This window comes from Monodelphis domestica, chromosome 7 (genome assembly GCF_027887165.1).
Source record: "Monodelphis domestica isolate mMonDom1 chromosome 7, mMonDom1.pri, whole genome shotgun sequence".
Lineage (NCBI taxonomy): Eukaryota > Metazoa > Chordata > Mammalia > Didelphimorphia > Didelphidae > Monodelphis > Monodelphis domestica.
The window spans coordinates 67,202,314-67,227,021 of record NC_077233.1 but is presented as its reverse complement, the minus strand read 5'-3'; the positions used below and the strand labels follow the sequence as shown (position 1 = coordinate 67,227,021).

General features: G+C 44.2%; 1 protein-coding gene across 1 annotated transcript in view; it reads left to right on the top strand.

Moving 5' to 3' along the window:
• Positions 1-17,645: 17,645 nt before the first annotated feature.
• The window catches only part of PHF2 (PHD finger protein 2), a 186,295-nt gene continuing 179,232 nt past the window's right edge, over positions 17,646-24,708 (top strand). The window contains exon 1 of the mRNA XM_056804794.1: positions 17,646-18,081. Within this exon, the coding sequence (XP_056660772.1) occupies positions 17,984-18,081 (98 nt within the window). The 5' untranslated portion in view covers positions 17,646-17,983. The remainder of the gene's footprint in view (positions 18,082-24,708) is intronic.

The following is a 24,708-nucleotide window of genomic DNA, read 5'->3' as shown; positions in this document are numbered from 1 at the left end:
CTAATCAAATAATTCTGATCTAGTATATATAAAGTTTAAAATTCCAAATGTAGTTCAGAATTTCGGCAAAAACCTCTGTCCTTAAAAAGTTTATTTCAACCACTTGCCAACGTGGTAGAAGTATGTACTTGATGCTGACAATATTCCTAGGGTTTTTCATCTTCTAAGATGATGATTATACCACAGAACAAGCCATGGTCTCTTTGCTCTTTCAAGGAGTTTGATAGGATGTCAGAGTATTAAGTGTTGATGGCAGAATCAGTTCCCTACTGTCTTCAAGCTTTGAGAGGAGCATTAGAAAATCCTTGGAGTCACAGGGTAGAATTGGGGCTATCACTGAGGAAAGAAAAAGGCAGAACCAAGAAGTTAGGAAGAGAAAAAATAAGACTGACTGATTTCATCACTTTTATCTCTCTTCTCTCTTTTGATATTGTCACTGCTTTAGTGCCTGAACTACCATTACAGTCAACTGGTAGGTCTCCCTGCCTTGGGTCTGTCCCCACTGTATTCTATCCTCCATTCAGCTCTCAAAGTGACTTTCCCCAAACCTAGGTTTGAACATGTCATTCTTCTATTCAATATAGCAGCTCCCTAGAAGTTCCAAGATTGGTTTCTCTTTTAAAGCCCTTCAAACCAAGTATAGTCTTTTCCTTACCTTTCCAGTCTTCTAGCATCTTCCTCCCCTCCCCAGACTTTATGATCCAGTGACATTGGCCTCCTTGCTGTTTCTTTCATCTGTCCACATTGCTCATTTGCACTGGCTGTCCCCCATGCCTGAAATAATGTCTCTCCTCCTCTCTGCCTGCTGAATTCTGTGGCTTCTTTTAGTTCTCAGCTGAAGTCCCATCCCAAAGCCTAGTTTCATGCCTTGTGGATGCTGGCACCTTCTCTCTGAGATGATTGGTAGGTTCTCACATGTGTATTTTGTTTTGACATGGGAGTTAGCAGATTGTTTCCTCTATTATATGGTGATCTCCTTGAGAACCTGAAAACTGAGACTTGATTTGTCTTTTTCTGTCTCCAGAGTCTGACATCTAGTGAGCTCCTCAGAAGTGCTTGCTGACTTGGCCTCACACCATTTCATTGGCAATCTTGCTGTGAAGATCACAAATGATTTACATTGTTGGAATATTGTTGGAAATTCTATAGACCTAGACAAGGGTTGAAACAAATTGGGCCATAAATAATGTGTATCAATAATACTAGTAATGACCTAAATCAATATAAATAATTTTGTACTGATACATTTTGTTTTTATATCACCTACACTGAATCCCTCCCCTCTACCATGCTCTTCCCAGAGAGCCATCCCATAACAAAAAGTTAAAAAGAAAAAAAAGTTCTAAAAAATTAACCAGTATAAAGAAAAGGCTGACATATGTAGCTTCCCATAACCATAGTCCTCTACCTCTTCAAAGAGGGGATAGGAGGTATGGCTCACATTTCTTCATCAATCAGTTAATAAGTTGTGCTACATATATATACATATATGTGTGCGTGTGTGTTTACTTGTATCTAGATACTTAAGGGCTACATTGATTATCTCACCTACTTAAAAGTAATTACCTTTGTTAGATAAGAGTACATTAATTTTTATTTTCTTTTTCTCCATTATATTTAAATACAATTTTTAACATTCAATTTAAAAAATTTTGAGTTCCAAATTGCTTTCTTCCCCCAGTCTACTTTCCCACCCTTGAGAAGACAAGCAATTTGATATAAATTTCATATTAGCCATATCATAAAAGAAAACACAGACCAAAAAACCTCAAGAATAATAAAATTTTTTAAAAGTATGTTACAATCTTCATTCAGATTCTAATAGTTCTTTCTCTGGAGGTGAATAGCATTTTTCATCATAAGTCCTTAAGAATTTTCTTAGATCATTATGTTGTTGAGAATAGCTCCATCATGACCATTGTACAATATTGTCGTTATTGTGAATAGTATTCTCCTAGTTCTGCTCACTTCACTTTGCATCAGTGCATGTAATTCTCTCTGGTTTTTCTGAAAGCATCCTGCTCATCATTTCTTATATCACAACAGAACTCCATCACAATCACATACCACAACTTGTTCAGTCATTCCCCAATTGATAGCTATCCCTTCAATTTCCAGTTCTTTGCCACCACAAAAAAGAGCTGCTATAAATTTCAGTTCATATAGAACCTTTTCCTTTTTGTTTGATCTCTTTTGGATTAAGTGGTGGTATTGCTAGGTCAGAGGGTAGGAAGTTTTATAGCCCTTTGGATATAATTCAAATTGTTTTTGAGGATAGTTGAATGAGTTCACAACTCTACCAACAATGCACTGATGTCCCTGTTTTTTGGTATCCCTTTTAACGTTTGTCATTTTCCTTTTCTGTCATCTTAACCAATCTAATACGTGTGAGGTGGTGCCTCAGAGTTGTTTTAAAGTGCATTTCTGTAATTATTAGTGATTTAGTGCATTTTTTTCAAATGACTATAGATAACTTTGATTTCTTCTTTTGAGATCTACATTTATCCTTGGACCATTTGTCAATTGGGGAATGACTCATAGTCTTACAAATTTGACTCAATTCTCTATATAGTTGTGAAATGAGATCTTTATCAAAGAAACTTTTTGATGAAATTAAAAAAAACCAGAACAGTATGAATAAGGCCTGTGTGCCTCTTCAAATTTATCAAAATCATTGAATGATGGGGTCATACACCAAGGAATTAAAAAAAAACCCATTTAACAAATATTTAATTTTCCTTTCCTTTCCCTCATTTATCTCTTCCCACAAAGAAAATTCTTATAGAAAACTATATAGAGTCGTGTTGGTCATATCCAAAAATGTGTGTTTCATTCTTTTCCTTACTTCTCAGCCAAGAGCTAGGTAGCATTCTTCATCATCAGTTCTCTGGAATTGTGGTTGGTAATTGAATTGATGAATGCTCTTAAATTTCAAAGTTGCTTGCCTTTATTGGTTTTATTGTATAAATTACTTTTTTTTTGATCTTACCACTTTCTTTCATCCCATTCATGCAGTTCCAGATTTCTTCATTTCTTACAGTAAAATAGTATTACATTATATTTATAATACATAATTTGTGCAGCCATTCCCCAATTGATAGGATATCTTTTTAGTTTCAAATTCTTTGCCACAATAAAAAAATAGTACTATAAATATTTTTGTGTATTGAGGATATTTCTTATTTACTTGTTTCCCTTTGGAGGGTATTGGTCCCCAAAGGGGATATTGCTAGGAAAAAAAGGTATGCACACTTAATTATTTTTTGAGTATAATTCTAGATTATTTTTCAGAATGACTGAATGAGCACTGCTCCAGCAAGTACATTAATATGTCCATTTTCTTATAACCCTTTCAATAGTTTTTCTTTTCCATATTTGTAAATTTTGTCCATCTGATGGGTGTGAGATGGAACTTTATAGTTTCTTTAATTTTCCATTTTAATAATTATTAGTTGTTTGGAATTTTTTTAAAAGTTGGCAGTGATTACTTGAATTTCAACCCTTGACAATTGCCTGTTCATGTGCTTTGACCATTTATCAGTTAGAAAATGCTTCTTATTCTTACACATTTAAATCAGTTCCTTAATGACACAAACATGGTTCTGATCCCAAAGCCAGGCATGCCAAAAACAGAGAAAGAAAATTATAGACCAATCTCCCTAATGAATATAGATGCAAAAATCTTAAATAGGATACTAGCAAAAAGACTCCAGCAAGTGATCAGAAGGGTCATCTACCATGATCAAGTAGGATTTATACCAGGGATGCAGGGCTGGTTCAATATTAGGAAAACCATCCACATAATTGACCACATCAACAAGCAAACCAACAAGAATCACATGATTATCTCAATAGACGCAGAAAAAGCCTTTGATAAAATACAACACCCATTCCTATTAAAAACACTAGAAAGCATAGGAATAGAAGGGTCATTCCTAAAAATAATAAACAGTATATATCTAAAACCATCAACTAATATCATCTGCTATGGGGATAAACTAGATGCATTCCCAATAAGATCAGGAGTGAAACAAGGATGCCCATTATCACCTCTACTATTTGACATTGTACTAGAAACACTAGGCAAGGAGTTATCAAGTTATCACTCTTTGCGGATGATATGATGGTCTACTTAAAGAATCCTAGAGATTCAACCAAAAAGCTAACTGAAATAATCAACAACTTTAGCAAAGTTGCAGGAGATGAAATAAACCCACATAAGTCATCAGCATTTCTATATATTTCCAACACAGTTCAGCAGCAAGAACTAGAAAGAGAAATCCCATTCAAAATCACCTTTGGCAAAATAAAATACCTAGGAATCTATCTCCCGAAACAAACACAGGAACTATATGAACACAACTACAAAACACTCTCCACACAACTAAAACTAGATTTGAACAATTGGAAGAACATTAACTGCTCATGGGTAGGACGAGCTAATATAATAAAAATGACCATCCTACCCAAACTCATTTATCTATTTAGTGCCATACCCATTGAGCTTCCAAAAATTTTTTTTACTGATTTAGAAAAAAACATAACAAAGTTCATTTGGAAGAACAAAAGATCAAGGATATCCAGGGAAACAATGAAAAAAAATACAAAGGAAGGGGGCCTTGTAGTCCCAGATCTCAGACTATATTATAAAGCATCGGTCATCAAAACAATTTGGTACTGGCTAAGAGACAGAAAGGAGGACCAGTGGAATAGACTCAGGGTAAGTGACCTCAGCAGGACAGTATACGACAAACTCAGAGAACCCAGCTTTTGGGATAAAAATACACTATTTCATAAAAACTGCTGGGAAAATTGGAGGACAGTGTGGGAAAGATTAGGTTTAGATCAACACCTCACACCCTACACCAAGATAAATTCAAAATGGGTGAATGACTTGAACATAAAGAAGGAAATTAGAAGAAAATTAGGCAAACACAGAATAGTATACATGTCAGGCCTTTGGGAAGGGAAAGCTTTTAAAACCAAGCAAGACTTAGAAAGAGTCACAAAATGCAAAATAAATAATTTGGAATACATCAAATTAAAAAGGTTTTGTACAAACAAAACCAATGTAACCAAAATCAGAAGGGTAGCAACAAATTGGGAAACAATCTTCATAAAAACCTCTGACAAAGGTTTAATTACTCAAATTTACAAAGAGTTACATCAATTGTACAAAAAATCAAGCCATTCTCCAATTGATAAATGGGCAAGGGTCATGAACAGGCAGTTCTCAGCCAAAGAAATCAAAACTATTAATAAGCACATGAAAAAGTGTTCTACATCTCTTATAATCAGAGAGATGCAAGTCAATACAACTCTGAGGTATCACCTCACACCTAGCAGATTGGCTAACATGACAGCTATGGGAAGTAATGAATACTGGAGGGGATGTGGCAAAGTAGGAACATTAATTCATTGCTGGTGAAGTTGTGAATTGATCCAACCATTCTGGAGGGCAATTTGGAACTATGCCCAAAGGGAGATAAAAGACTGTCTGCCCTTTGATCCAGCCATAGCACTGCTGGGTCTGTACCCCAAAGAGATAAAAAGGGAAAAAAAACTTGTACAAGAATATTCATAGCTGCACTCTTTATGGTGGCCAAAAATTGGAAAACGAGGGGATGCCCTTCTATTGGGGAATGGCTGAACAAATTGTGGTATATGTTGGTGATGGAATACTATTGTGCTCAAAGGAATAATAATGTGGAAGAATTCCATGGAGCCTGGAACAACCTCCAAGAAGTGATGCAAAGCAAAAGGAGCAGAGCCAGGAAAACATTGTACACAGAGACTGATACATTGTGGTACAATTGAAGGTGATGGACTTCTCCATTAGTGTCAATGCAATGTCCCTGAACAATCTGCAGGGATCTAAAAAAATACTATCCACAAGCAGAGGATAAACTGTGGGAGTAAAAACACTGATGAAAAGCAACTGCTTGACTACAGGGGTGGAGGGGATATGACTGAGGAGAGACTCTAAATGAACACTCTAATGCAAATACCAACAACACGGAAATGGGTTCGAGTCAAGAACACATGTGATACCCAGTGGAATCATGCGTCGGCTATGGGAGAGGTGGGGGAGGGGGGGAGGAAAAGAAAATGATTTTTGTTTCCAATGAATAATGTTTGGAAATGACCAAATAAAATAATGTTTTTTAAAAAAATAAATCAGTTCCTTATATATCTTAGAAATAAGAACTTTTTCAGAGAAACTTGCTTCAAAGATTTTTTTTTTCTCAAATTAACTTTTCTATTTTGATTTTAACTACATTGGACTTGTTCATGCAAAAACTTTTAAATTTTATGTAATCACAATTGTCCTTTTTTTCTTTCATGATTCTCCCTATCTCTTATTTTGTCACAAGTTCTTCCTCTATCCATAGATTTAAAAGTATTTTTTGTTCTTTTTCCTCTAACTTGCTTATGAAATTACTTTTTACATTTAGGTCATCTATTCATTTGGAGCTTGTATTTGGTGTCAAATGTTGGTCTAAGCTTAATTTCTGCCAGACTCATGTATAATTTTCCCAGTAATTTTTGTTAAGTAGAGAGCCATTACCCTAGCAGTTAGGGTCTATGGGTTTCTCAAAGAACAGACTTTTGGGTTTGTGGCTTCTTTATGTTGTGTACCTAACTTGTTTTGATGACTAATCTCTCTATTTAAAAACCAAATCCAGATAATTTCTGTGATACCTATTGATTGATCATATAGTTTGAGATCTTTTCCTGCTATGCCCTCTTGTTTTCTGACAATTTTTCCCCCTTTTACATTATTGCCTTTTAAATTTATGACATTTTAATCCTCCACATATATTTTATTATTACTCTTTTTTCAAATTCCATAAAGAAATCAATTGGTAGTTTGATGGAGATTGCACTGAATAAATAAATTAATTTAGTTAGTGTCATTTGTATTATATTGGCTCTTCCTACCAATGAACAATTAATGTTTCTCCATTTATTTTTATTGCTGTTGTTTAGTTGTTTTGTTTGGTTGTTCAGTTGTTTCAGCTCTGTCAGAATCTTCATAGGTCCTGATTCTTTTGTGTTTTCTGGGCAAAAATACTGGAGTGGCTTGCTATTTCCTTCTCCAGCTCATTTTACATATGAGGAAACTGAGGCAAACATGCCCAGGGTCATACAGCTAGTAAGTGTTAGAGGCTGGATTTGATCTCCTGAAAATGAGGTTTTCTGGTCCAGCACTTAACTAATGTGCCACCCAGCTGCCTTCCATTTACTTGTCTATTTCTATAGAGGATATTTTGTAGCTATATTCATATCCTTCATGTGTGTATCTTGAGAAATAGACTGCCAAGTATTTTATCTATCTATAGTTATTATAAATGGATTTCTTCTTTCTATATCTTCCTTTGGGGTTTTATTGATAGTGTATGGTTATGCAGGTGATTTGTATGTATTTGTTTTCTATCTTGCTACTTTGTTGAAGTTATTATTTTAAATGCATTTTATTTGACTAACATTTTCTAAGTACTCATGTGTAAAAAGCATTAAAAATTTTTTTCTTATGTTTATTCCTTCAACTTATTTTTCTCATCTTATTGCTGTAGCTAGCACTATATTTGTAGCACTATATCAAATAATCTTCATTGATCATTATTGCTTTACCCTTATGATATTAGAAAAGACTATTGTTTACTTCTATCATATATAATGCTAACTCTCAATTTTAGACATATACTATTAACATATTAAAAAGTCATTATTCTTATTTTCCTAATTTTTATTTTTATCAATTTTATTGATTTCTTTTTACTTCAACAAAATTTCACCTAGTATCCCTTTCCTACTTCATTCCAGAGTTCTATCCCATGTAACAAATGATACTGTAAAAAGAGAGAGAGAGAGTCAGTGAAACATCAGTAGATAGAAAATACATGTAATGTAACACTCTCATAGACTTCCTACCTCTAAAGAATTGAGATGGGGTGTATGTCTTCCCATATGTCTTCCTCTTTGTGATTTTACAACATTCACTCTTGACTATTTTGTGTATGTTTGCTCCATTAATATTATTATAATACTTGTACATACTGGTTTCTTGGCTCTTGTTACTTTACTCTGCATCAAATTAAATGGAGAGCTTTCCAGAGTCCTCTGGATTAATCTTATGTATCATTTCTTACAGCACAAAAACATTCCATTACATTTATATGCCACAATTTGTTTAGCTCTCCCCCAATCAATGGGCATTTACTTTGTTTCCAATTCTTTGTTATCACAGTAAGTGCTGCAGTAAATATTTTGTTGTATGTAAGGACTTTCTTCTTTAAAATAACCTCCTTGTGATATAAGCTTAGTATTAGAATCTCTGGATCAAAGGGTAAAGACTTTTTAGTCAATTCAGTTTCTTAATTCCAAATTGCTTTTCAAAATATTTGCATTGATTCATAACACCAAACAATGTACCTATGTGGCTGTTTTTCCACAGTCCCTCCATATTGATTGAGTTCATCGTTTGTAGTCTTTGCCAGTTTACAGTTTTTTAGTGTTGTTTTTTCAAAAACACAAAATTGGCGTTTATAGTTTGTCAAAAGTGTCTTCTGTATGTATTGCTACAATCATATTTTCTTTGTTTTTGTTAATATGGTTCTGTTAATCATACCTCTAATATTGAATTAACTATGTATTTCTGACACAAAACCAATGTGAACATAGTGTATAATCTTTTTTATATGTTGTGACCGTGTCTTTGCTTATATTTTACTTAAAATATCAATATTATATCACTTATATCAATATTCATTAAGCATTTTGATTCATAGTTTTCTTTCTGTTTTGACCCTTCCAGATTAAGGTATCAAGACCATATTTTGGAGAGGCAGCTAGAGCTAGACATGGGAGGTCCTGGGTTCAAATGTGACCCCCAATACTTCCTAGCTGTATGTACCTGGGCAAGTCACTTAACCCCATTGCCTAGATCTTACCACTCTTCTGCCTTGGAACCAAAATACAGTATTGATTCTAAGATTAAAAGTAAGGGTTTAAAAAGAAATTAAAAAATACCATAGTATTTAGTAGAAATTTGGTAGAATTTGGTAGAAATTTGTTAGATGATCCCTTTTGATAATTTTTCAAATAATTTATATAATATTGAAAATGTTATTCAATAATTTGACAGAATTCACAAATCTGGCCCTTGGATTTAAAAAATATATATTAAATTTCTTTTTCTGAGATAAGTAATTTAAATTCTCTGTTATTTTATTAATCTTCATATTTTACATTTTTATAAATATTAATCCATTTCATTTAAGTTGTTATTTTTATTGGTTTATATTTGGGCCAAAGAGGTTTTAAAAATATCCTTTATTTCTTTTTCCTTTATTTTTGTGAACTATTAAACAAACTGACATTGCCAATTTTGTTTTTTCTTCTTTCCATCAAATTATCTAGTGGTTTGTCTATTTTTAAAAAGTTTTTATTTTTATTTAGTATTTCAACTTGACCAATTAATGGGTTTGTTCTCTCTCTCTCTCTCACATTGATATATTTAGCAATACAAGTTTTCCCTTAAATTTTCTTGAGTGTAGTTTTATTGTTATCATCTTTAATGAACTTATTTATTATTTCTATGATTTGTTCTTTGATCCACAACTGATTTAGAATTAAGAAGTTAGTTTCCAAATGACTAATTATTTCTTCAATGACCCCTTATTCAATATTTTTTCTCTTGTCCATAAAGGATATGTTTAATGTCTCTGCTTTTATAATTCATTTGTGATGTTTTTACATCTTAAAATATGGCCAGTTATTGCAAAAATGCCATAAATGGATGAGAACTATGAATATTCCTTTCTATTCCCATTTAGAAATTGTCTGTGATCTATCGTATGTAAGTTTTTTAAACTTCAATTTTGGTTCTAAGTAATTTTTTGTTGATTTTAGATTTTTCTAAGTTTGAAAGGGGTACATTTAGACTACCTCACTATTATTATCTATTTCTTACTATAACTCATTTAGCTTTTCCTTTAAGTATTTACATGTTATGCCATTTAGTACATATATGTAAATTGCTGAAATTAATTAGTCACTATTACCCTTTAGCTAAATGTAGTTTGCCTCATTGTCTCTTTTAATCAAGTTTTTTCAATGTTGCCTTTTCTAAGGTCCTGATTGCTACCCTTGCTTTACTGAGTTAAGCTGAAGCATAATAGATTTTGCTGCAGTCTCTGATTTCAACTTTGCATGAATATATTTCAAGTGTACTTCTTTGAAAATAACAAATTGTTTGAATCTGATTTCTAATCCATTTTGCTAGCCTTTTCCTTTTAATGGATGAATTCATCACATCCATAGTTATGATTGTTATTTGTCGATTTCCCTCCATCCCATTATATGGTGCTTTTTTTTTTGCCTCCACTCCTGTTCTATCTTTACAAAGAAGAGTGCCATGGGACAAGAGTATATTTACTACCCATGTTCTATGCTTGATTAAATCATCTCCCTCTCCCCAAACCCTCTTCCTTTACCTACCATTCCTTCCTTTACCTAGACCCCAGTCATTGGATAATTCCTTTTAAACCCTTCTTCATGAACCTTATTTTATGACAAATCCTCCCTGAATTTCCTCTCTGCCTTGTTGCCCCTTTTCTTCCTGTTGCCTCTGGTTTCCTTGTTGAATTGAACATGTTTCTTTACCAAACCCTTTATATGTTCTACCCTCTTCTGACCGATTCACATGAAGGTGAGGTCCAAGTGATGGTTGTTCAGTCCATCCTTCTTTATTTGCATTGACATATCTTATTGTACTTTGATAATGAGATGAAAAGCCCTCTTACTATATCTCCTCTCATTCCTTACCATTTCCTCTCTCTTACTTTTCATCTTTTAAGATGATCAGAGCACAACAAAATCACTCCCAGGCTCTCTATATGATTTAAATATGCAAATGATGATTTTTCTTTTTTTTCAATAGGGATATGAGGGAGAGAAAAACTATTTTTGTTAGGTTGATGAAAATTAAATAAAACTACAATAACATAACACCCTAAAATCAAAGAGAAGAGAGCCACATGGACCTAGGTGTCATTATATTATCCCTGGATCAACATGAGTTAATTATTATAACAAGGTATTATCAATGGACATATGCATATATATATGCAGATATGCATATTAAAATGTGTATGGAGACTGTAAAGATGAATTTAGAGTTGTGACTTAAAATCTAGATTTAATTGGTCACCAGGAGAAATCCCAAATAAAATAGCCAAGTCAGTCTAGTATTTTATGGTAATTCAATTAATATAGAGGGAAGGAATTAAGGAGAGGGAAGGAAGGGGATATAGGATTTCTCCTGCCTGGCCTGTGCCAGGGGGAATTTAAAAATCCCTGCCTCTAGGTCTCTGAAGATTAGAGGCTTCTAAGAGGATAAAGTTGGAAAGTAAAGGAGGAAAACTCAGCCAGAAACTCACCACCGAACTGGACAATATCTTGTAGCCACGCTAAGATGCCAAAAGGCTCAGCATGCTCCTCTCAGCTAACTCTCCACCACCAATAAGGGAGAGTGTTTTTTTTTTTTTGAGATGAAAAATCCCAAATATATAGACCTTTCACCCTTGTGTCTCCTCCTCTAAACTTTCATATCTACCAATCACATCAAAGGCTTTCTCCAGGACTGCCCATGCTTTTAGTTCTCACTTTCTTTGATTAGATTATATCTTTTGAGTTACTTAACACTTCTTTGTTAAGTTCACCTTTTGTTAGTTTCTTGACCTTTTTGTGATTAATTTAACCTCTATAGTTACTTAACATCTTTTTGTATTAAGATACTTGACCTTTTTGTGATTAATTTAACCTTTATAGTTACTTAACACCTTTTTGTATTAAGATCTAAAAATAGACTTAGCTTAACTTCTAGTTTCACTATAAGGTGAGAACTAAGTACCTTCATTGTTCAATCAGGAGATTGCAACTTTATCTTCCCCTAAAGTAAGGTTTAAGTAGGGTGGAGTAATTTAAAGTTTACACTATATACATGCATATATAATATGGGTATGAGGTGGCATAGTGGACTGAGTATGGGGCCTGGAATGAGGAAGTCTTGAGTTCTAATTCAATCTCAGACATTTATTAGCTGTGTGACCTTGGGCAAGGCACTCTGTTTCTTGGCTCTGATAGGTCAATTTTGCTTTATCTTGTAGGTTTGCAGGCCTCCTGGGCAATTTCATATTTCTCCAAGCCACACTATAAGCTTACTGGCTCCCCCTGCCTCTGCTCTCCTTTCCCCCAGCTTGTTTTCTTGTATTTTTATCTCTAGCACTAAACTCAGTGTCCCGCACATAGATGTCATTATTAGAGCTAACATTTCTGTAGCACTTTATGCGCTGTACCTCTGTTCTCTCATCTGGCCTTCTAAGCAACTTCACCATTTTAGAGATGAGGAGACTGGGGGTGAGGGGTAAGTGACTTGCCCTAGGTCACACAGATAGTAAGGATCTGAGCTGGGATTTGAACTCAATTCTTCCTCTCTCTAGCTCCAGCACTCTTATCCTCTGCCCCCTAGCAGACTCTAGTTGGTACTTCAAAAACTATCATGGATCAATGTATCTGTCTGTCTGACTGCCTATCCATCCATTCATCTACATCTGTCTATTAATCTATTGATCTATCAGCCTATCTGTCCTATCCATATGTTTTATAAATGTCGAAACCAGGGCTCAGGGAAGACAAAGGACTGGTCCAGGGCCACACAGGGAATCAAAGAGAATAAACATTTATAAGGTACTGATAAGTCACAGGTTTGGCATATTTCACAACAGTGTTTTATTATTCCTATTTTACAGTTGAGGAAATGGAGGCAAGCTGAGGTTGTGTGACTTGTCCAGGATCACACAGCTTATCTGGAGCAGGATTTTTAACTCAAGGTCTTTCTGACACCCATGATCCAAACTTATTTTGTCTTCTTTTCCAGTGCTATTTCCATAATACAAAACAAAACAGTACAATAGAGCTCAGCTTAACAGGAGGCGACCAGCAATGAAGCAGAAGCTCCTACTTTGAGAGTAGAGGACAAGGTCCAAGGGAGGATGAGGAGCTAGCCATGGATCTTCCAGGAGCCCACAGTTCCTTTCCCTGTGTCCCCACCCCCGTAGCACAGCTCTGAATGGAAGCCAGGGATCTCTTGTTCGCCACATCTAGTGGCCTTTTCTTACTTCACTTTCCCAGACTCCCTGTAGCTTCTCCCACTGCCAAGCGCTGCCTCCTGGAGACCGGCCCCTCGAGGTGTTTGGGACCCTATTCTCCCCAGCTTCCGCTCCTCCTGGCCCTTTGCTTCCTTGTTCTGCACACACACCTCTGCCCGGGCCCCCATTCCTTAGTAGGGCTGTACTGGCCATGGCAGGGAGGACTGGCACCTCTTCAGGGCTCTCTTCCTCCTCTGGTGCCCTCCTGCCACCCAGGCTTAGCTGTGACCCCAAGCAGCGGAAGTCTGAGCAGTGGCCACCTTATGACGGCGGCGGGATGAGCCGGAGCGGAGCTCCAGGCAGCAGAAGGCTCCTCCCAGGTGGAAGGGGCAAATGAGAACAATTTGTTCCAATGACTGGGAAGATGGAGGAGGTGTGCACAGTGGGGCCCTAGAGCTGGGCTGGACATTGAAGAAGCCCACGTGTGCATCCCTTGCCTCCTGACTTTTGTCTCTCCTCTGCACTTTCATGCCTCTGGGAGAGAGAGGCCGACCATCCTGCAACTGTGCTTGGGTGGAATCCAATTTATGCTGGAGTCAAAAGACATTGTTTGGTGCCATTTTGGTCTTGTTCACGAAGAAAGGACAACAGCCAGAGGACAAACGGAGTTTTGTGGAAAGGAAGCTAGATTGGGAGACAGGGACCAGAGTTCAAATCCTTCTTTTGCCACCAACCCATTTTGTGACCTTGGGCAAATAATTTCCTTCCTCTGGAAGTTCCCTTTTCTGAAGAGCAATGGGTTTGGAATCGGAGATCTCTATGATCACATCTCCCACCTTCCATCTTAAAATCTCTGATTTCCCTGATCTAAAGGAAAGCAATAGGGCACACCAGAGAATTAGGATTGCAGAAGGAGAGCCCCAGGGAACCACAGTGATCTTGAATTCCTGCCCTCAGGGTCTCACTTTACAAGAGAGGAAACTGAGGCCCAGAAGAGAAGCAAGGGAACCAAGACTAGCGATTCAGGGAGAAGCGGGTTTTCACTGGAATTTAGGATCTCTGGGCCTCTGGGTTGCCCCACCCACGGCCTCCAGCAATAACCAGAGTGGTTGAAACAATGTTGCCTTGGGAGGACTTCTTTTCTCTGGCCTCTATTTACAGGATAAGTTTAGCTTGTTTCTTAGAGCCTTCCAACCATTAGTGGAAAAGGAATTTGGTGGAGTGGGAGGATTTCTGGTCTTCAGAGTCAGAAGCTCTGGGTTTACTTACTGTGTCGCCTTGGACAAGTCATTTCACCCAGCGTATGAGACAATGTGAGAGCAAAAATAAGTTATCTTCATTATGTGTACTTCTAGGAAGAAGCTTATTCCAAGAGAATGGGCTAATTTTGCAGAAGAGGCAGCTGCAGTTCAGAAAGCTTCCATGACTTGCCCAGGATCTCCTAGCCTGGGAGTATCCAAAGCACAACATGAATCCAGATTTTATTGGCTCTCCTCTACCTACCTCCACTTCATAGGTTCAAAGATTTAGAACCAGCAGAGACCTCACAGACGAAGTCCAGTTTCCAACTTTTTCAGATGAGGGCAATAAAGTTCAGAGACATCATGAGATTTACTCAAAGTCACAAAGGCAGAAAGGAGCAAAGATTCCAAATCCAGGCAGTCCGATTTGAAATCCCACACTTCCCAAAGTGCCATGCAGCTTCCTTCAGATTACAGAGAACCTTTTGATATTTTATTTACATTAAAATTATATTGTATTGCGTGATATCTTAAAAAAAAAACCCATCACTTACATTTCCCAATAAATTCCTTCCTCATTTTCTCCCAGAAAGCCATTTTGTAAAAAAGAAAAAGGAAAAATGTTTCAGAAAAATAATTAATAAATAGGGAAAAGTCTGTCTGCAGTGTTCCCCCTTAGTCTCCCATTTTTGTAAATGAGAAAAGTACAATTAAACATTTTAAAAAAATGCTTAGTCTTAGTAACAACTCTAGGACAGAAGGGTGAGGAAGGGGTTAAGTGACTTGTCCAGGATCACACAGCTGTCTGAGGACAAATTGAAACCCAGGTCCTTCTGATTCCAGATCCAGAGCTCTATCCATTGTGCCACCTCAATGCCCCTAGAGACTGCTTTTAAAAGAGAGGCAGAAAGATGCAGATGGGATACAGTTGCCTTTGAGTGTTATATGTATTGTTCCCTATTAAATGGCCTGAGGTTCAGGGAGAATAACTGTTTAGTTAAAACCCTTCTGGTCCAACTTTTTTTAGGTATGTAGAATTGGAAAGAATAATAAACATCTGTTGAATTGACTAGATAGTGAGTTCTTCTAAGGAAGGAACCAGCTCTTAATTATGCCATTTGGGGTTAGGGTTTAACACCGGACTAAGCCCACAATAGGTATTCATTCAGGAGTGTTTGGATAAATTGTTGGTAATAACAAACGGGGTCTGCTAAATAAAAAGGCTCAGGGCTAGGTCTTCCTTTGGGCCCACATGATGCCTCCTCTCTGGGAGGCTGCATTCTAGACTTGAACAGATAAGTAAATTAAAGGTTGTGGGAGGAGGGAGGCGACTCTGTGGAACGGGGAGAGGGGACATCTAGGAACACTTGGCGGAGGAGATGCACCTGACAAACCTGGAAGTCTGGGATTCTGAGAGGTGAGTTAGCGATAGAACAGAGGATTGTTAAAGAATTAGGCTGGGCTTTGGACATGATGTGGTTCAATCTCTTCTTTTAGGAACCAGGAAATTGAAGCCGGAAGTAGTTAGGTGACTTGTGCAAAGTCATACAATTAGTAAATAGTGGAATGCAGCATTGAACCTGGGTGATCCCATTCGGTATTTGGCTTGTAATGTTCTGATTCATGCATGTTGTCTTCCGTTAGACTAAGAGCTTCTTAGGGGCCAAGGCTGGTTTGATTTTCCTCTGTAGCTTCAGTGTCTAACACAGTGCCTGGCACAAAGTAATCCCTTCATAGTAAAACCTGCCGATCCATAGAAATCCAGGAGAGAGGCGGGCCTCCTGCAGTGGGGGTGCTAGTGACCCCCCAGGATCATGCTGCCTGGGGCCCAGGTATACAGACTGTGCCTGAGCACCCCTTCCACGTCTTTTTCTCATCCCCATCTATCCGTTTGGGGTGGGGGGGTATGCTCTGTTATGGGGACTGGTCGGGCATAGGGAGTAGTACTAGAAGAAAAGAAAGTTTTACTTGAATATAAAGGAAAAATCTCAGCTTGGGGAGTGTGTGGGGTGTGGAGAAAGGCCAAGCTATGGGTAAAGAGGAGGGATTTCTCTAACTCTGCCCATCTCCGCTGCCTGGCAGGAAACTCAGCGCATTAAAAAAGACGAATAAGAAAGAAAAGAAAAAGAAAAAAGTTGGGACTGAGTACTTTTCTGTCTTCTGAGGGACGGGTTCCCTCCCCTCGGTTCGGGGGTCTGTCTCGCTCCTCTCCCGTTGCTGCCCGCCTGGGCTTCTTCGCTTCCCGCCACTCACTCACTCGCTCCCTCCCTCCCTTCCTCCCTCTTTTCCTCTCTCCCTTTCCCTCTCCCTCCTCCACCCCGCTTTTGGTAGGGTGAGGAGCAGCTCTAGTTCTGAAAACAGAAGGTAGGGAAAGAAGAAGGGCCGGCAGACCCAGCCTAGGGTTGCCAAAGGCAGGAGGGGCCCCGGGGAACCGGACCCTTCCCAAGGGTTTGCTTGGGGCTGTGAAAGAGGGTCGCCCCAAGGGAGTTTCAAGCCGCCTCCCCCCACCCTCTCCAGGACCCGGTACGTTCAGCCTCAACAGAGGAAACGCTACAATGTTGCAAGCTGACGTAAGGAGCTGAGCGGCAGCGGCCGAAGGGGGCTCCCTTCGGATGGGTTGGGAGGCGAGGGCTCCGGGCTCTGCTCCCTCCCTCCCTCGCTCCTCCGCCCGCCCGCCAGCCAGCTCACTCTCGGCGTGACAGCCGCGCTCCGCGGAACCCGTGCGGACAGACCGCAGGCGCCGGCCCTGTACCGCGCCGCGTCGCCGGGGCCCTTGTCTGCACCCCCAGCTCCGGCACCCCGGTCGAGAAAACTTTGCAGCCCAGCCGCCTACGTCTGCTCGCGCGCTGCAGATCCATTTTTCCTTTTGTGTACCCACACGCCGCCAGCCCACCCGCAGCCCGGACCCCACGCTTCTCCCCCCACCCCCATTCCCTCCACCCCCTCCACCCCCTAGTGCCCAGGCGGGCTCGGGGAAAGGGCTCCGGCCGCGACAATTTGACAAAATCTGGACATGGACTCCTCGCGGAAGCCGCCGCACGGATCGATTCCCTCGGATCCTCCTCGCATTGTATAGACACAGCCCCCTCCGCCGCCACCGGGGGCTGGCGTGTGCACGGGAGGGGGGAGTCTGTTTGTGGATTTTTTCCCTTTGCCCTCCCCCCTTTCAGAGGCGAAAAGGAGGAGGAGAAGGAGGAGGAGGAGGAGGAGAAGGAGGAGGAGGAGGAGGAGGAGGAGGAGGAGAAGGAGAAGGAGAAGCGGCGGCGGCGGCGGCGGCGGCAGGAGCAGCCGGCCTGACCGGCGGCGGCGGCTGCAGCAGCGGGGGCAGCCCCGGCCCCGGCCCCGGCCCCTGGCCCGCCGCTGCCTGGACACTGGGGCTGTGTTTTTTGCCAACGGGAACCGGCGCGGGAGGAGGAGGAGAAGAAGGAGGCGGAGGAGAAGGAGGAGGAGGAGAAGAAGGAGGAGGAGGAGGAGGAGAAGAAGGAGGACTAGCGGCGGCAGCAGCGGCGGCGGCGGCGGCGGCTGTCGGAGGAGTGAGGAGCGGCGGCGGCGGCAGCAGCGGCGGCTGCAGGAACAGCGGCAGCTAACATGGCGACGGTGCCTGTCTATTGCATCTGCCGGCTGCCCTACGACGTTACCCGCTTCATGATCGAGTGCGACGCCTGTAAGGACTGGTTCCACGGCAGGTAAGCGCGCCCGGCCGGGTCGGGCCTCGGGGAGGCTGGGGACGGCGGGCCGAGTCTGCGGGGTCGGCACGGGCGCAGGGGCACAGGGCGCGCGGCAAGGGGCGCCCATCCTCCTCCTTTTCCCCGCCCGAGGGCTCCCCTCGCCTAACCTTGTCTTGGCTCCGCTCCCCCGAGCCCCGGTAGGGGATGACGGATTTTCCAGCTGCATGTATTGTCTGTCCCTAGGCTGTCTTCCTTCCCTCCCCGCTCCGTGGCCCGGAATCCCGCCCGAGCCCGAGTCTGGGCCCCTTGCTCCCGCCGCCCCCGTGCCCGGGATAAAAATAAATAAATCCGGAATTCGCCTGGTGTGGCGCTCGCTCCAGAGCAGTGTTTTCCCCCTTCCTTCCGTGGCCGCCACAGGCCCTTCCTTCCCGGGGAGAGAGGAGGAGTTAGTCTCCAGGCTGTCCCCAGCCCACGGCCTCGGGCCCCTGCGCCTGGGCTGGTATTTTATTTATTTATTTATTTATTTTGGCGGTGGAGGGGACCGAAGGGTCGGTGGCGGTTCCTGCCCATGCTGGGGGCCCCCGGGCGGGGCTCCCCTTTGTGCCAGGGCCGGAGGGTGAGGGCGGCTGGGAGCCTGACTGTCCTCGGCCCGGCCCGCCCGCCGCGCTCCCGGCGAGCTACCCCGGCTCGGGGACAGCTGCCGGGCTAGCTCTCGGGAGGGAGAAAGGGAGGGAAGGCCGCGCACAAAGCCTGGGGGGGCAGCGGGCGGGCAGGCGGGCAGCGGTAGCGGCCGCGGCGGCGGAAACAGCTCGACTGCTCTGCTCAGCGTTGGGCACCGAGGTCCGGTCTGGCCCTCTGCTCCCAGCTGCAGCGCCGCTCGCTTGCCCGGGCATAGCCCGGTAGCCGCTTTGGACTGCTGGAGGAGCCCCCTGGGAGGACCCTGCTCGCTGGGCGCCCCGCAGGGAAAGTTCGGGGGTTTGCTGGGCCTGGGACCCCGCGCCCCTTCCTCTCCCTCTCCTTCCCCTATCCGGGTCTGGGGCTAGCCTGATTCTCGTGCCACTGACAGCTAGGGATGGGGGATTGCCCCCTGGAGGCCAGGGCCTGGGGTATGGTGGGAGCTAGGGCTAGGAAGGTGGCAAGGAGAGAGGCCCAGGGCCTGAGCTTCCTTCCCGCTTCCCCTCCGGTCTCCTCCCCCTGTGAAGTTGCCTTAACTTTCCCCGCGCGGGACAGTGATCGCGCTGAGACCGGGGGCCCAACCGGGCTGGGGGTCTGGGAGAGGCGGGAGCTGAGTCCAGCCTAGGGCAGAGTCCCCAGGGAGGACCGAGTGGCGGGCTCCCAGCGCTGGCGAGGATAGGGCGGGGAGATGAGGGAGGGAGGGAAGGTGGAGGAGGGACAGACAGGGGGCAGACCCGTGTGTGGAGTGGAGAGGAGGGGGGCGAGCAAGGCTTAAAGTGGGAGCCCAAGTAATGTGCCTCCGCTGGAAACGAGCCGAGTTCTCCACGGTCCCCCTCCCTCCTCTTCCCCCCCCCCCCCCCCGCCACCATTTGGGCCCACTCAAGGCAGAATCAGCCCAGAAACCGTGTCCACCACCCCTCTCTTCGCTTTCCTTAATGGAGGTGAGGCATCCCTGGGCTCCCCAGTCTGAGTCGGGTTGGCCCGGGGCTACGAGATCCGAGGTTTGGGGGGAAGGTGGCCGATGGGGGTGGGGCCGGGCAAAGACCTGACGGTGCAGCGGGCTAAGTAGGTTTCTTTCGGTTTGTGAGGCTGTGCTGTCTGTCGGTTACTTCCCCCCCTGCTGCTCTGCCCGGGAAGGCTCGGGGCTTGGGCTCGGAGAGGCCCGATGGGAGGGGGCTCCTGCCTTGGCCATTGGGCCACCCAGCTGTGCCCGTTCTCAGCCTTCCCCCGCCGCGCGCCCCCTTTGCCAAACCTGGCCTCCTCCGGAGAGGAGTGAGTGTCAGAGTAATAGGAGGAGGGGGAGGAGGTGACAGCCTCGATGCCCAAACCGCCCCAACTGGTTCTGGGTGCATCTCATTTTGCCAGTGGGATGTGCCGGCTGGAGGGGAGAGGAGAGGAGAGGTGGCGGGCTGGCTTCCAGCCAAGGGACCTAATCCCATCCTGGGGGGGGGGTGTCAGGGGGACGAACTGCCTTTCTGTCGTCCGGCCCAGCATTTTCCTGGGAGCAGGTTTGTTGCCAAGCAGGGACAGTCCCCAAAGTCTGTGGGAGCAATTTCATGTTCTTGTTGGGGGGCATCCTGGACTTCTTTCTCGTTCCCTCCCAATTTTCCGGGTGTCTCAGCCCCTTGTGGGGGAGCTGCCGCCCAAGGCAGAGTTCAGGGCAGAAATGGGCAGGGCCAAAGGGACCTTGGAAGTTCTCCACCTCACTCCTCTGCTTTTCCAGGCACTTGGGTGAGACCCCCAGGAAGAGCCCCGACCTAGACTCCCAGGCTGGCTCTTCGGTCTGGCCTCTGCTAGGGAGAAAGCGTAGAAGCCTTGTTGCTTATTGAAAGGTGCCAGAGACCCATGGAGGTAGGAATTCCAAGGCCCCTTGTGGACCACCCGGGGCTGGATGGGGAAGCCGGAGGTGGCTGTGGCTGGGGCAGCCTCCTGAGCTGGGGAATGCCATAGAGGAGCCCTCCTGAGTGCCTCCTGAGGAAGACGCAAAGACTCAAAAAACAAAGCAAGGGGCAGCCGGGGTTCTGGGCGGATGGGGTGCCAGGCCTAGGGACGGGAGGTTCTGGGCTCCAATCTGGCCTCTGACACTTCCCAGCTCTCTCCCCCCATGGCCTAGCCCTCACCAATACACCGTATGGATTCAAAGACTGGAAGGAAGCCTTTTTTTTTTTTTTTAAACAAAACCAAAACAAAACAAGGGGGAGCTTAGAGACTGGTGCTGGAGGTAGGAATGAGATGAGTTCACATATCAATAGCACCCAAGTGAGCCTAAGGCACCAGGGAGGGGCAAAACACTGACCTGGGGGTGGGGGGAAGGGAAATACCGTGGACCGAATCAGAAAAGAGCCCCAGGCTGTCTGGGTCCAAAGGGAGCCCCTTCTGCTTTGGGATGCTCCTGCTGTGCCTCCTGTCCCTGGTTCTGCCCTCTGGGGTGAACCGGATCCCTTTTCCTCAGGTAGTCCCAGAGCCTTCCCATCTCTTTTTGGCCCCTCTTGCTTCTTGCCTCTTTAAATATTTATCTGCCTACCAGCCAATGTTATTTTCTTAAGGGCAGAGTAGAAATGTTATTTTCTGGAGGCCACAAAGTTCCTTTTTCCCTTTGCCTTCTCAGCACCTGGTTCCAGGCACATAGTAGGTACACACACACACACACACACACACACATATATGTATGTATATATATATATATGTATGTATGTATGTATATTTATATATTTTGAGGGATTGAGTTGAATTGGAGGAGGGAACCCGGAAGCTGGTTTATCCGGGAGCTTTTGTGGAGGATACAGTACTTGAGCTGCTCTTCAGAGAAAGGAAATCATTTTCGTAGGTTGAGATGGAGGTGGGGTATTGTGCATAAAGACAAATTAGGGAAGAAATGGTAGACTCTAGAAAAAGTGGACCAGGAAGTATTGCTTCTCTCCTATCACCCAAGATCTTGGCCTGCTTCTAGAAAGGCTCCTCTCCCACAGAAGGGAGCCAGATTCGGGTCCAGAAGTCCCCAGGAAGGGGCATTGTGGGGGTGCTAAGCCTCCCTATTCTGGGAACATGGATGCCAACCGTGTCATCTAGATTTTATGTCTTGAAACTCCTTCTGAAGGCAGAACCAGAGATTCTCTCCTGGTCTTAAGCTCCGAGGATGCGGACCCTCCCTCCCCATGGCCAGGCCCTTCCAGGCCGGCGTGGGGGGCGCTACCTTTCTGGGGGCTCCTCGAGGTGCTGTCCTAGAAGGGGCCTTGCAGTTTCTGAGGAGGGTGTCGTCTCCCTTGTAGGCATGGTGCTTCCTGGGAGGATTTCCAGGCTCTCCAGCCCTTCAAAACCTATAACTTCATTTTCTGTAAAGGACCGGGAATAGGCGACCTTCTTTACTCCCGTTTGGGGAAGCCTGGTACAACGGCTCACTTTGGAGTCAGAACTTGGGTTTAAATTCTGGCACTGCCACGCAGGAACTTTGTGACCTTGGTCCAGTCACTTCACTTCTTGGATCTGAGGGGCCTCTCGTATGGCTGCTGGAGGAGCCCCAAAGCACAGGGACCCCCACGAGCCGCCAGGCAGTTGGCAAACTTGGAAAACTAAGACTTTGCTTAGAGAAGGGATGTTTTTGGTTTTGTTTCATTTTTTGGCTCTGGGAACCCGGGAGGAGGAATCCAGTTGGCCCTTCTCTTCTCCCGACTCGTATTTATAGAGCCTTTTCTGCACCCGGATTCTCTGAGACGGGGCAAGAGTTGTGATTCACATTTACTGTGAGGACACGGAGGCCCTCCCAGCACGTCCAAGACTTTCATCAATTGAGCTAGTAAGTGCTGGAGGCAGGACTTGAACCCGGATCTTTTTGCCCCCCAAGTCTAGCACTTTTTCTGGTACCCCGGCGTCTTCTTTTGTATTGAAGAGCTGCTGAATTCCTCCATCTTTTAAAGCCCAACTCCAGAGGGAAAGTCGCCCCAGCCTTCTCTTTGGAAGGACCTTCCCCCTCACATAGTCCTTTCTTTTTTAAAGCTCTACTATACTTGTCACGTATATTGTAGCCACCCGTTGTCTCTTCAGCGATTAATCGTGCCCATTTGGGGTTTTCTTGGCAGAGAGACTGGTGTGGTTTTGCCATTTCCTTCTCTAGCTCATTTTACAGATGGGGAAACTGAGGCACAAGGGTCCACAGACTTGTCTGGGATCACCCCGATAGGGAGTGTCTGAACCTGGATTTGAGCTCAGGACGTGGAATCTTCTGCCTCCAGGCCTGGTGCTCTCCTGGCGGTCTGAGTAGCTTTGGATTGGATTACTGCGGTGGCCTCCCCACCGCTTTCCCTGCCTCACATCTCCCCCCCCCCCCAGCTACTGAAGCGCTTTTCCTGGATGACGGGTCGGCCCACTTGGTTCTGTCCCTCCTAGCGGTCTCCTCTTGTCTCTGGGATCAGATCCAAAGCATCCTCGGTGGGCTCTGATTCCTCTCCCGCCTCTGGGCCTGGGTGCCCTGCTCTTTGGGGGGCATCGGCTACTCTCCCGGCCTGCTTTGTCCTGGCACCTCGGCAGGGCTCCCTGCACGTGGCACGGGTGGGTGCATGCTTGGACTCCGTGCTTTCTTTAAACTTGATCTCCCTTAGGGCGAGGCGTCTTGTCCGGCCTTTGGGGACCCCTCAGTGCTTGCTCTAGAGGTGAGGGAGGGCTAGGGCTAGGGGTGCCACTTGGATACCCCGAGGGCCCGGCGCCTTCCTTCTTCCTTCCTACTTCCCGGGCCTTGTTTCTCAGCCTCCACATGGAGCCCCACCTTGCTGGCCTCTACCATTTTTTAGGAAGTCCCTATGCTTGGGTTTGGTGCCGGGGTGTTAAAACACTAACTTGGGGCTCTCCTTTTCTATTCAGTTCCATTAGAAACCCAAAACAAGCCACCAAAGGCACAATGCTAGGCCTGGGAAACAAAGCTTTCCCCCAATTTGTGGCCTTCAAGGCCTTGATATTCTAAGGCGAGGCTGTACAAAGCCTCCCAGCACACCTGAAATAAAATCCAAGGTCCCTGGACAAGTGAGTGTGAGGGCTGGGGAGACGCAGCCTCTTTAAAATGAACTCATTTCCAGAGGCTCCCACAGACAGTCTGGAATCAGAAAAGGCTTCCTGGAGGAGGTGGCCTTGGAAGGAGGCTAATGTGGCTCAGAGATGGAGGTGAACGTGCAAAAGGTGGGAGAAGTCAGTCGAGAAGCAGTTGGTAACCCCTCCTTTTTGCCAGGTAGAGTGCCGGGGCTGGGGAGATGCACAGGAGGGAAGAATCCCTGTTCCCAGAGAACCTCCATCCTAACACAGGAGACAAGTCAGTCTACGAGAATATACAGAAAAGACAATAAATACAAAGTATTGGACGAGGTAGTTGCAAGAGGAGGCCACCAGCCACAGAGGAGAGCAGGGACACCTTGTGCTTGAGCACTCCTCGAAAGAAGATTGGGATCTCATCTTCAGAATAACCCGTGACGTGGCTTCTGTATTATCCCAGTTTTACAGTTGAGGAAACTAAGGCAGATGGTTAAATGTCTTGGCCAGAGTCACATAGTTGTAAGGGTACAACGTTGGATTTGAACTCAGATCTTTCTGACTCCAGGTGAAGTGGAATGGGGCAGGTGTGGGGAAAGTGTTAGCAGGAGCAGTTTTGCTTTTGTTGTCTCTGGTCTCTGGGAAGGAATGGCCATAAAACTGGACATCCCGAGCCCAAATATTATCGCTTTCTCACCTCCACACCTGTTGCCACTCTTGCTGGCCAAACTTCATTTAGTAGAATAATCAATACAATCATAACCTATTTGAAAATAGGAAGATGCTGGGTAAAAGATGTTGATGAAGCCCTGAATTCCTAAAAGTCAAATGCAATGCCATTCCCACCTTCTCCTACCCTAGAAATGTCTTTCCTCCTTCCTACTATTCCATCATTCAAGGCTCAGCTTCAGATAGGAAGCCTCTGCTGAATTTATTGTACATTTAATAGCCCAGGTC